We start from the raw sequence: 13,711 nt of genomic DNA, 5'->3' as shown, positions 1-13,711 counted from the left end.
CAACACAGATTTGTAAGCCGTAGAGCACTTTCTCCATGCACATGTCGCAAACCATGACTCACACATATCAGATCTCCATGGTACATCACTCATTAGGCCACATGAGCACCATTTGCAACCTCCTTCGTAGATATGGGAGCATCTCACAACACATGAACTCCACTCCCTTCAAAAGGATGTTGATTCCTCCCTTGATTAGAAACCCTTCGTCATTCCTTCCTTGATTAGAAACCCTTGGTCAGAACCTCAGCTCTGATACCACTGTTGGGAAATCATGTACTAAAAATAATCTCTTCAAGCGGAAGCACACCTACAAATAAAAGCAGAAAAATATAAATAAAAATACACAGCTTCAAGCGGAAGCACACCTACAAATAAAAGCAGAAAAATATAAATAAAAATACACAGAAAATTTAACGTGGTTCGGCACCTCAAGACCTACATCCACAAACACTCAACAAGAATATTATCACTCAAAGTGCAATTTTTTGTGGACCAAAATTGCAAACCCTTCATAGTGCAATTTTTCTGGCAAAAACTGCAAACCTTCTAATGACACACAACTACCCAAGCCCCTCATACACCCAAGAGACCTATTGTGTTGTGGTAACAACTCTAAAACCAACTCTTTACTTTTATAGTATTTTTCTGCTGCTCTCTTCATATTACTCGATGTGGGACTTTGGTGAATACCCACTTGAGAACCAACACCCACGTCAAACAAAATTTTAGTCTGATTCTGCTTTAAAACACTAGAATCTTCAATCTTTTTATTTCATAATTAGACGTGCGTGGTCAATTTTTCCTTAGACAAACAAAATGATTAAATTCAAAATTAAATATAGCTACTCAATTGAAAAAAGAAATTCAGAAACGTAATTAAATTTTGTCAAATAGTTTAGCATCCAGTGTTCACTAATTAAATTTGAACAGCGTTAATATTCTAATATAAATTCTACTGTTATAAAGCTTCAAATTTAACAGCTTTTGAGTTAATATACTGCATGTTGATGTTCTTTCTGCAAGAATCATTGGTAAACGTGGAATGTGATGATGATGAAGCATGGGGATATTTATATACATAATAGGGATAAATTGTGATCTGCAGTATAGTGGTTAGCGCAGTTTTCAGCTTGATGCTGAAATTTGAGAAGCGAGGGTTGTTATACATTGAGCCAAGAAGCGTTTTATGGGGCCTTTTGAGTTCTCATTTTCCAACACAGTTATCTTCATTGTCGATGACATTGTAGTACAAGGAAGACACCATGCCATCAAACTTTGAAACTACTTGATGAGTTGATAAGCCACAATATCGTTTCCCTAGACGAGCAATGAAGATATCCACGATCTTCTTGAACATCGAGTCTTCTTGGATCAGTGGTTGCTCCACAAACTCAACCAGTGGCATCCACTGCATCACATCATACACAACACTTTTTTCAGACTCAAATCACTTAAAAAACTTTCCATTAATTGTCTTCATGGCTAAGAATATCTCACCTTTGCTGCTTCAACTTCAAGATCATCAACAATGATCTCAGATGACAGGGGTCTTAGCATGCAGATGAAGAACAAATCTGACTTCTCAAATGCCACATTATGAGCATGCCTACAATTCACGATCAAATTCATCAGATTTTCAAGAAAAATACAACAAAACTGTGGCAGAATAACTGGTTATAGTTTCAATTTTATTTTATTAAAGAAAAGCTCCACTTTCTTGATGGCTGGGAGTATGAACGAAGTTGTTACCTAAATGCTATGACTTCTATGAACTCTGTATCGATCTGCAACATAAAGCAGCTAGCATAAAAAGAAAGCCCCTTAGAGAATTGAAACTTACGATACAACCCCATCAACAAATTCAATTCCAATTTGCACCCCAGGAAAACATAAAATTTCATCAAACTTACCCCAGTTTCCTCCTTCACTTCTCTTACAGCTCCAGTATATATCTCTTCTGCCTGAGACAATTCAAACAGGTAAGTCATAAATGAGATAACCATTCAACATCATGTCTAAGTTGGTCTTATATTTCATTTCTAGAGCATTAGAGAAGATTAAGTGAAGATACCTCAAGAATGAATCCAGTTGGTATCTTCCAAAGACCAAGAGTTGCTGGAGAGCAGTGTTTCTCTTGCACTACAAGCACCTTCACAACAGAAAATTAGACAAATATCAGTTTCTGCATGATTCAAATGTGTTTGCTTCCTTCCAATGTTTATTATATCAGAAGCAACCATACTTCATTTTTTTCGTTGATGACAAAGCCACCAACTCCAACTTGATGAGACGCATTCGCTGGAAGCATGCTGGGTCCTTCAGGAATCCAGTAAGTTAACATCACATATCCTGGTTCAGCATGGTGGTATTGGAAGCCTTCCTGAAACCAAAATCAGGTTACTAATAACCTCAACAACTCTTCAATAAGCAAAGTCTAGAGACAGATATTTATTGCTTTTTTTGCACATTTTACTTCTTTAAATTTTTGTGAACATGACACATACGGAAATCTCTCATTTGCATATCTATTTTCTTTATTTTGTCAATGGTAGATATGTTAAAAGTTGAATTACCTTAACAGCAATTGGAACAAGATCAGATTGCTCTAACTGCAACTTAAGCCAAATTCCCTTTTTTCCCTGTAAATGATCAGATATTTTTATGTATAACATAGAAGCAGATTCAGTCTCAAAATAAAGTAAATGGAAAATACTGATATGTCTTTGTTTTCTCAAACATGTCTTATTTCAAACGACGAAACACCGGAATCACACTAGCACAGTTCATGTTAGGGAGGATGAAAATATGGACAGGGAATTTACCATCTTTTTCCACTGAAAGAGAGACAAACGCAGCAAAGATGCGAAGGTATATGGGTTGGATGGTATCCTATCTGAATCAACGACAACTCCCCCATATTCATCATCAAAAGCATCAAGTATTCTCAGATTTCTGTAATAGAAGCTCGAAGTTGAGCCATTGGTTCCGTTAATTCTACGTGAGCTCGTTTCTGCTGCAAGATTATCTTGACCAACTGAACTATTTACAACTTCATTTGTGAAATAAGCCTTGTCCGAACCACTGTAAGTCCTCAGAAACAACCCTGAAATTAAACATTAGGAGGTATTAAACCCACATTCCTATTGAACCCCCAAAATATCCAAAACAAAAGAATCATTTTTTCTTCAAACAAGATGCATATCTTCCCACATTAAGTAGAAAAAAGGGGGCATCAAATACTTGTAAAAATGTCAACTTTAGAAACGAATAAACGAAATTAACCATGGCTTACACCTACCTCATCACCTACAATTAGTTCAGATATTCAGTTTTACAGATTAAAAACTAAAACAAGAAGCTCAAACTAACAAGCAGGTCCAGGATCATGAAAAGAAATAAATACAGCAAAAATCAAAGGAAAAAAAAAAAATTGAACAACAAAACCTCCAAGAATTTGGGTAATTGTTAGTTACCTCTGCGGCACTTGAAGTGGGTAGAGAATTTAAATCCAACTTTGTGCCTGAAACTGGAGATCAAAGTGGAATAGGATCTTCCAACATGGGCAACATCAGATGTGGACACGGAACTAGAAGAGAAGGATTTGAGCTCCATCTATATCAGAGGTCCGAACTCAACTCACAACCCAAATCTCAGCTATCAGACAGAAGAACACTGAATCACTGTCCAAATGTAACTATGATATGGAGGGTAACCGCGTACATACAACAATCTTCACGAAATTCTAAGCAACCTTAGCAGATATCGAACCTTGACTTGACTAAAGAAACATCACGGTCGTGGTCATGGGACTCATCGTTTTTTCTGAACGGACTAGACCTTCTCTACCAATGCTAGAGTCAAGAAGCTTGATAAGCCAAGTGGGGTGTGCCAACAAATTATAGAAGATATAATTTCAGCACAATCACATTGGGACAAAGCTAGTTTTGACGGCACTTGGCTACTCAAATTGGTGTTGCACATTGAAACATGTGTGGTTATGAGTCATATAATGTCAGAAATATCACCGGAAACGCAACAAAATTTAAAGTTTCTTAATTTCTTTCTTTTTCAGGAATTATAATAAGTTATACTATAGTAATAAATGGAGAAAACGAGGGAAGTTATTTATTCAGGTTAATGATAGCAGAGTGCTCTATAGCAGTACACACACTGTAATTAATTCTTCTACTGTCGACTACTTTTTAATTTCTAAATTCGACTTTATATTCTTATGTGGTTACCTTTCTTTCAAATATACTTATTTATATATTAATCATAACTCTTTGGGAGAATATTCTTTGACAATTCCTATTGATCAGAGACAATATCCAGGAAATAAGTAAAAAACACTTCACAGATTAATATATATTAGAAAAGTACTTTTAGATTAACTTATTAAGTATTTTTATTATTAATTTAATAAAATTTAAAAAGGTGGATTTATAATCGAGTAATTATCTAAGATTAAAAATACAATTTAGACAATTTAATAACATTAAAAAAAAATTATTTGTTTTCTCGTCAAATTTAAATTCAGGTACATTTTATCTCTAAATTTCTTTTAAATGTTTCTGCTTTTTTTTATCACAAATCTAAAAGTTAAATACAAAATATCTTTTTTGGAAGTTTCATTTAAATGCTGATACTTTCCATTTCTGAAACAAAAATATGAACTTGTTTCTTGTTTAAGATCTATGGTCCAAATTTACATCTAAAACATTATTCTTCTCAATCAAATTGTTATATTTCGTAGACTTCCAAACTCTTGCCATAAATTCATATCCTTCAATTAAAAGAAATATTTTCAAATTCATAAATTGTCCCGATGGAAGAAATTATGGCAAAAGAATTGTTCAAAGTCCTTTCAGTAAGTATTTTTTACAAGAAAAAACAAAATAATATGCCGCGTAAATGATTTTCACATTTTTAATTTGCACCGCGTGGAGAGTTAGTATAATGAGAATTGGTAATCCCGCGTACAAACTTTTCCCCACGTGAGATAGAAAAATCTATTAAACTATTGAAATGACTATTTCTTATTTATTTTAGAATTAAATATATTTTTTGTTTTTAAATTATTTACTTTAATTGTATTTTGTTTCTCTTTTAAAAGTTTGTATAATTTTTGACTCTGTATTTTATAAAATAATAAAAATATTTTTAGTAACTAATGGTTAAATCTTCTACTTTTTCCCTCTTTATTGTAACTTGTCCCTTGTTGTCAAAGATATTTATATTCTTTTTTAAATGTAGATACAAAATTTTTACATACTTTAAAACAAGAATAAAATACAATTTTATTAAATAATTTTGATGATTAAAAATATATTTAACCATTTATTTTACCTATATAAATTGGGTTAAATATTTTAGTTCTTGAACTTTGATTTGAAATTAATATTTGTCTATGTCCGAAACTTTAATATATTTTGATTTTTAAACTTAAAAAATTAATAGATACAGTCCTTTTAACCAATGGATATGTTAAATTTTTTTTTTTTTACGTATCAAACATGTTTCACACTATCATTTGAGTTGTTTACATTGATTGACATAGTTTCGTTTTAATATCAGTTGAAAAACATATTTGATACATAAAAAAATAACAAAACAAGATTAAAAAGACTATATTTATATTTTTTTAAATTTATGGAGTAAAATGTATCAAAATTTTAAACCGAGACTAAAAATATACTTAAATAATCTTAATTTCAAACCGTGCAATATAGAAAAATAAATATAAATGTTTGATTTATATAAAATTTTATATAAGTGCTTGTAAAGAAAACTAATCATTCAACCCTTAAAACTAAATTTTATAAAATAAAAAAATATCCAAAACTTGTACTTTTAGAGTTAGCGGATGCCTCTCCCTCTTTATATAGATAACATTATCTTTTAAGAAAATGTTAAAAGGTGTGTAGATGATGGTGATTGGGTGGACCCGGTTCATTATTTGGTGGATTAAATAGATCCCAGAAACCAAATTCTATCATGTATTGTTTTATGTAAGACAAAAATATCTCATTCCCTACTCATACCAAATTCATTATAAATTCAAAATCCCATACTCTGTTAATGTAGCACGTTTCCAACATGCAATCACATTTTTTTCCTAAAATAACACATTTTAACTTTTTCTTTCTTTCACTTTAGTAACATTATTTTCAGATAATTATTCAAATAATACATTTTATTGTAACACTTTAAACTGAGAAAGTTGAACTTTGAACTATTTATTTTTATTTTTATTTTTTATTCCAAAATAAAGGAAGGATAATTTTAAAATAAATGTGGATATTTTTAATTCAGTTTTTTATTACATATTAAAAAATTATATTTTTCAATCAAGTTTATGTTATTTATTTTTCTGTATAATTAAATGACGTAATTGTTATCTTATTTTTTAATAATATCCACATGTTAATAATTGTAAGGTTTGATGGTTAAAATATAAGTGTTATTGTATTTAATGTAAAACAACAAATAACATGTAATGTTGTCATTAAAAACGTGTTGATAACAAAATCAATATATTTTTTATGACTTACAAATTATCACTTACAAAGTAAGTATCTTTGTCACCATCATTAATAAAATTATTTTCGTTATTCATCACATTTTCAGTATAAGGTTTAAAAGTCGATCACAAATTTAGATTAATCAAAATATCATTTAATATTAATAACATAACTTTGTAATTATACAAAAACAAGTAAAATCACGAAGATAAAAATATGGAACATGATACTTCTGTGATTTGTTTGTACAGATAACACTGTTGAAGCTAATTTGAAGAGAGGGATAGAATTTAAAATTGGACAATGATACTTTAACCTATTTTTTTTAACCTACTTTTTTATAATTATTAATATATATATATATATATAATAAATTATAATAATAAATAACATATAATATACTTATATATGTTTAATTATTAATAATAATAATATATGTTTTAATTATTAATAATTAAAATATTTAAATAATATCCTTAAAATATTATTAAAAATATAATGATTAATATTATAATATATAATAACTAATAATATATAAAATGATTATTATTATTAATAATTAATTAATAAAAGTATATAATAATTAATAATAATTATAATATTATTACAAATTAATTATATATGTAGATATTATTATTAAAATATATAATTAAAATATTTTTTATTTTAACTTTATTAATTTATTTAATTATAATTTTATTAAATCTTTGTGATGAAGGGTGTCTTGGTAAATTTGTAATTTTATTTATTACAATTTTTTTTAATCTATCATATCAATCAAATCATTCACTAATTTTCATAAAATTTATTTTCAAATTTATTCACTTTACCTTCTAAATTCACTCAAAAAACACACACATTCATCTTCTCAAATCTACACTAATTCATCTTCACACTTTCTCCTAAATTTATGTGATCAAACGAACACAGCCTCAAAGAAAATTAAACTACTAAAAAAATCAATTGAAAAATATAAAAATTTTAAAAATATTAAATAAAAACAAGTAATAATAAAAAATTTATATACTAAATAAACCAAAAAGTAATAAAAATACTCAAATTTATCAAGAATTTAAAATTTAATTAAATATAAAATATATTATCTTAAAATTAAAATAAAACTTGAAAATGTTGTTACAGCTGGGTCATTTATATTATATTTAACTTTAGAGTTGTTAAAAGGCCATACTTCATTTTAAAATAATGGGAAGAAGAGAAAAAAAAATGTTATAATTAAATAAAATAAATCAAAGTATAAAAATAATTATTGGTCAGCACATAAAATTTGTATTCAGAACCTAACCACTTCATATCTTTTGTGTTTTGTTTATTTCCGAATTAGTGTTGTACCATTGAAACAAATTAAATCCACTTATCTATAATAATATATAATGGCGATTCTCCTTTTTGTGTCTACTTTTAAAAATATCGATTTTACCTTTTAAATATAATAATTTATTAAATTTTTAAAAATTGACCGTTATTTTTACAAATTTTTTATAAAATCGGATGTCTATGTTTCTTCTTTTCTTCTTTATTTATCAATAGTTATTCTTTTATCTGTTCTGATATATTTCGCTTTACTTTTAATAAATAATTTTAATTTATATATTAACTTAATAACATTATAATATTATCATCTACTAATATAATATCATACATATTTAAAAAGTACATACACAAGAGCAATAACACGTGTTACGCTAATTTTTATAAAGGAAATGGAAACTGAAGAGATACAAAGTAATTTTGCATATTCACAAGAAAGAAGCAAGTAAAAAGTCAAATAGTAGAGGGGTAAAATTGGCTTATGATGTATAATTAAGTTTCAGCCGACTTTTAAATAGATTATATTTTTATTTGTGGACTAAATAAGTGAATTTCGTCTAACTATAAGAATTTAATTAACTGTCAAATATTTTTTCATAACGATGTAAGTTTTTAAAATATTTTAAATTATAAATTAATTCTTAAATATTTTTATTAATTATTGATCGATTCTTACTTAATTTTCAATTTTTGCAACTTATCCGGAAAAGTTGGGATCCAATCCAATTTGGGTTTAGAAACACTTAATATTGTTTGATATGGGTCCAAATGATCATGTCTCAAACTAAATTAGCATGGCATGATCTTAATTTGATTAAATATCTATCTTAGATAGAAATGACAAATAAACTCGTTTTTATATGTATTGTCTGAATCTATCTTTATTTTGACAGAGAATTCCAGCATTGATTAGACATGGGTATGAGTATGGAAAATATTTGACTTTTTCAATTGGGTATAAAGATGGGGATGTACATGCATGTCCCGTCCTAATTAAGGATGACAATGGAGCGAGGCGGGGACGGGTTTCACTATCCGTGTAAAAAAAATTCATCTTCATTTCCATACCCAAACCCAACGGGTATCAAAGTTTTTTTCCATTCCCATCCCCACCGGGTAACGGGTATAATCCCGTACCCATACCCGTACTCGTTTCCTTACTACTCCAATATAAATTTTAATTAATTTTTATAAAATAATAAAAAATTACGGTAAAGGAAACATCATATTATCAAATATTCAATATTCAATATTAGGATGATGAATGTTTCTTCGAATCAAATACTTTAAAATAAATTATAATTGTTTACATTTTAGATTGGAATACCAAATAAAATTCCATGACAAGTAAAACATTTATTAAATTTGTAAACTGCAAACATTAATGAAACCTAATTGATAAACTTTAAAAATATTTTTAAATAAATTTAAAGGAAAACAAATATTCAAATTAAAATATATTTTAAATGTTTGTTTACTTCACTTTTTTTAAATTCTACTGAATCTCTTTTTTTATACACTAATAAAAATGATAATACATCACTTAATCAAAATGACGCAAATAACAAATAATAAATATAATAAAAAAATTGAGCATGGACGTTGTATATTTTGAACTCCAATATATGTTGGATGGTGATAAAAAAATATTAATGGAAATTACATTAAAATTTGATATTGAGTAAATAAAAGTTATTTATACAATTATAGTGAAAAATTACAGTATGATTGATATAATGAGTTAGAAAATAAAAAATAATTAGATAAAATATACTAAAATAGTATTCTACATGATGAAAATAAACAACAAATAAAAATATTAAAAAATTAACAAATGTATGTATTACAAATAATTCGAGAAACTATTGAAAGAAATCGCACAAAGGAAAACGAATGTATATTTAAGGATATGATAAGATGAAAAATACCTTAGACATCTAAGAACACTTCTCAAATATCAACATATATACTCAATGGTTGAGAAATAATATTTTTAGCGAAACAAAAGAGTTCTTCAAATAAAACAAAAATTAATAAAAATAAGTAAATAATTTTTTTTATATTACCTAGTAAATGAAAGGTTTATGCTATTAAACATTTAAATTTAGAGTATTAAACATACTCATGTGAAAGGAAAATATACAATAAATAAAAATATTAAAAAATAATAGAAATATTCAAATATGAGACATAATAATTTTTTAATTGATATACATCATTTTTACATAATTACATAAATGTTATGATAAGATGAAAAATATATTGGAGATGCAAATGAGTTTCATGACAAACCAAATAATTAGAAGAAATAAAAAATTAAAAAAAATATAATATGATATACGTAATTGGATATATAATTTAATTTAAAAATAAAACACATTTTTAAAAATAATTCCCAGAAAATAACGTAGTTAATATACTTTTTTATTTATTTGTTTCGTTAAATTTAATTAGCTAATTTACTGTAACTAAAAAATTAAATGATATACGTAATATATATATCACTTGAGTTGTTTAAACTTTTATATATATATATATATATATATATATATATATATATATATATATATATTTAAAATTATTTATAATGTTAACGAGACATATTTTTATTTGTAATTCTTTTTAATTGTGATTCTGTAAATTAATTTATCATACTATATTTACCGTTTTAATTTTTATTTGATATACATATGAATCGAAAAGATATACTGTTTGCTTAGTAAAAAGATAAGGTTAAAATAGTCTCTTAGTCCATATTTTTGTTGAAAAATCTCAAATAGATCCTAAGATTTTTTTTAGTCTCAATTAGGTCCAAATTTTTGAAAATATGTAATAATTAGGCTCATTCCGTTAGTATAGAGTTAACGGTGTTAAATATGTGTCACGTGTTAGCTCCACATTTTTTTGAAATTTTTTGAAATTTTTTAAAATTTTTAATTTTTTTTAATTTTTTTTAAATTTTTAATTTTTTTTTTTAAATTATTCATGCCACGTGTCATGTCAGTATTGTGCCACGTGTCAAGTAAGTAAGGTGACACATATCAAATCATTGTCTAAATCTCAATTTGGTCCATATATTTGTTATTTTTATTACATTTCAATCCATTTTTTTAAAAAAACATGGACCAATGGAATATTTTAACCAAAAGATAAAAGAATATATTAATATTTTAGTAATTGATGTTTGGAATGAGTAAAATATAATTTGAGTTCTAGACACAATTAAAATACAAACGTTGTATTTTATATATATTAGCAAACACACAGGCGCTATCGCGCCTGTGTGTACGCATTTTTTAAATATATGTAATATTATATTAGTAGATAATGATAATGTAATGTTATTACATTAGTATATAAAATAAAATTATATTTATTAAAAATAAAGTTAAATATATAAAATAAGATGAGAAAATAAATAAAGTTAAATATATCAGAAAAGATGAAAAAATAAATGTTGATAAATAGAGTAAAAGAGAAGAGTAAAAATGAATGATTTTATAAAAAAGTTTGTAAAAGTAACGGTCAAATTAATTGGTATTTTTAAGGAGTAAAATTGATATTTTGAAATGTGGACACAAAAGAGATAATTCTCTTGATATATACTAGCGTAACATAGGCGCTATCGCGCCTGTGTGTATACATTTTTTTAAATATGTGTGATATTATATTAATAGGTGATAATATTATAATATTATTAAGTTAATATATATATATATATATACATATTAAAATTATATTTATTAAAAATAAAGTGAAATATATCAGAACAGATAAAAGACTAACCATTGATAAATAAAGAAGAAGAGAAGAAATAGAAACATCTGATTTTATAAAAAGTTTGTAAAAGTAACGGTCAATTTTTAAAAATTTAATAAATTATTATATTTAAAGGGGTAAAATCGGTATTTTGAAAAGTGGACACAAAAAGGGGAATCCCCTTTATATATTGTTATATATATATATATATATATATATATATATATATATATATATATATATATATATATGGTTACTTAATTAATTATGAATATTTTAATAATTTAAATGATGACAGAGATATGGCGGGGATATGTACATCCCCATAACCATCCCCATACCTAATTGAAAAAGTCGGACATTTCCCGTACCCATACCCATACCCAGTCAATGCGGAGATTCTCCGTCAAAATGGGGACGGGTTCGAGCAATACCCACAAAGACGGGTTTATTTGCCATCTCTAGTCCTAATACTCGTTTCCATACCCATCATAATACTCATCCCCGCCATTATGGGATGACAATATGGTCCTGGCTCGTGGGGTCAGCCCGCATGCTACGAAAAAAACACGAGATGGGCCAGCGTAGTGAACCTGCAAGCTCGCAGTAGCCCAATCCACATAAGCCAAAAAAAAAAACTTGCACTTGTGTATATTAGTTACCTTTTTATGGACTCTTGCATTAACGTTTCAAATTTTTGTATAACTAAAAAAGACAAGTATTATATATTTTCTAATGTGCTAAAATTTAAAGAATACATTGTGTATGTCATAGTATGAATAAGAATATGATGAAAATGTTTAATTATCAATTTATCATCGAACTCTCCAACGTCTTTACTTAATTTTGTGAACTTCTTAACGTTTCTCAATTTTTAAACATTGAAATTTTTATCATAAGAATAAAAAATAAAAAAAAGTGGGTCAGCTCATGAGCCCGCAGCCAAGTGATGTGCGAGGCGGGCTAGTGATTGCAACCCGCATAAATTGTGCAAGACAGGACGGGCCAGCCCGCAATGGGTCGGGCCTAAACGGGCGGGGTCGGCCTGCATTGCCATCCCAAACGCCATATCTTCTCCCCATTTAGATTATTAAAATATTCATAATCTATTAAGTAACTTTATTTTAAATATATATATATATATATATATATATATATATATATATATATATATATATAATATATAAACACACATACACATTACACACTTTCTATTTTTTGTTTGTCATGAAATTCATTCGCATTTTTAAGATATTTTTTTATTTTATCACAACTTTTATGTAATTATGTTCAATTAATATATGTCAATTAAATATTTTTTATATCTTACATTTGAATATTTATACTCTTTTTTAATATTTTTATTTATTTTATATTTTCTTTTTCATATGAGAATATTTAACACTCTCAATTTAAGTGTTAAATAGCATAAATCATTCATTTAATATGTAATATAAAAAATTGATCTTCTTTATTCTATTATTATTATTTTTTGTTTCATTTGAAAAACTCTTTTGTTTCGTTAAAATAATTTTTGTTAGCTCTTAACCATCAACTAGGTTGATATTTGAAAAGTTTTCTTAAATCTTTAAGGGTTTTTTTATTATTTTATCATGTACTTAATTATACATTTATTTCTTTTGTGCGGGTTCGTTAATGGTTTTTCAAGTTGTTTTTAAGACCAACTTTTGATTTTTTTTTTAATATTTTTATCATATAGAATACTATTTTTATATTTTTATATAAATATATTTATTTTCTAACTCATTATCATACGCATAATTTTATCATTATAATTTTGTAAATAAATTTTATTTACTATAATATAATAATTTAATGTAATTGCGAATAACCTCTTTTATTACCTATATATTGAAGTTCAAAAGATGAAAGAGCTATGTTAAATTTTTATTATTATTATTAGTTTAATCTTTGTTCTTTGGGTGATTTTGAACAAGTGATATATTATAACTTTTATTAGCTATAGTTATAAAAAAAGAAGAAGATTTCAGTATAACTTACAAAAATTGAAGTAAATTGGCATTTACAGTATTTTTTTAATTTGAATATTTGTTTTCCTTTTATATTTTTAAAAAGGT

The 13,711-nt window shown here is 26.4% G+C and overlaps 1 protein-coding gene across 1 annotated transcript; it reads right to left on the bottom strand.

Moving 5' to 3' along the window:
* Positions 1-941: 941 nt before the first annotated feature.
* Positions 942-3,994, bottom strand: LOC114179547 (nudix hydrolase 8). The gene is made up of 9 exons (XM_028065918.1): positions 3,477-3,994; positions 2,826-3,106; positions 2,577-2,642; positions 2,246-2,383; positions 2,075-2,152; positions 1,914-1,964; positions 1,753-1,787; positions 1,501-1,609; positions 942-1,411 (listed from the first exon to the last, which is right to left on the bottom strand). Exons 1-9 carry the CDS (start codon positions 3,613-3,615, stop codon positions 1,208-1,210), a joined length of 1,101 nt encoding a protein of 366 aa, XP_027921719.1. The 5' UTR covers positions 3,616-3,994; the 3' UTR covers positions 942-1,207.
* Between the last annotated feature and the right edge of the window lie 9,717 nt (positions 3,995-13,711).

The sequence above is a fragment of the Vigna unguiculata genome, chromosome 3 (assembly GCF_004118075.2).
Source record: "Vigna unguiculata cultivar IT97K-499-35 chromosome 3, ASM411807v1, whole genome shotgun sequence".
In the NCBI taxonomy this organism is placed as follows: domain Eukaryota; kingdom Viridiplantae; phylum Streptophyta; class Magnoliopsida; order Fabales; family Fabaceae; genus Vigna; species Vigna unguiculata.
Note: the sequence above shows the minus strand (reverse complement) of the source record. Positions and strands in the feature narration are given on the sequence as shown.

Excerpts from the sequence above, each read along its gene's own strand:
- LOC114179547 (XM_028065918.1), bottom strand. The coding sequence starts at position 3,615 with ATGGAGCTCAAATCCTTCTCTTCTAGTTCCGTGTCCACATCTGATGTT. Across the intron at positions 2,153-2,245 it reads TCATCAACGAAAAAAATGAA|GTGCTTGTAGTGCAAGAGAA; the intron begins GTATGGTTGCTT and ends TCTGTTGTGAAG. Across the intron at positions 1,412-1,500 it reads TTGAAGTTGAAGCAGCAAAG|TGGATGCCACTGGTTGAGTT; the intron begins GTGAGATATTCT and ends GATGTGATGCAG.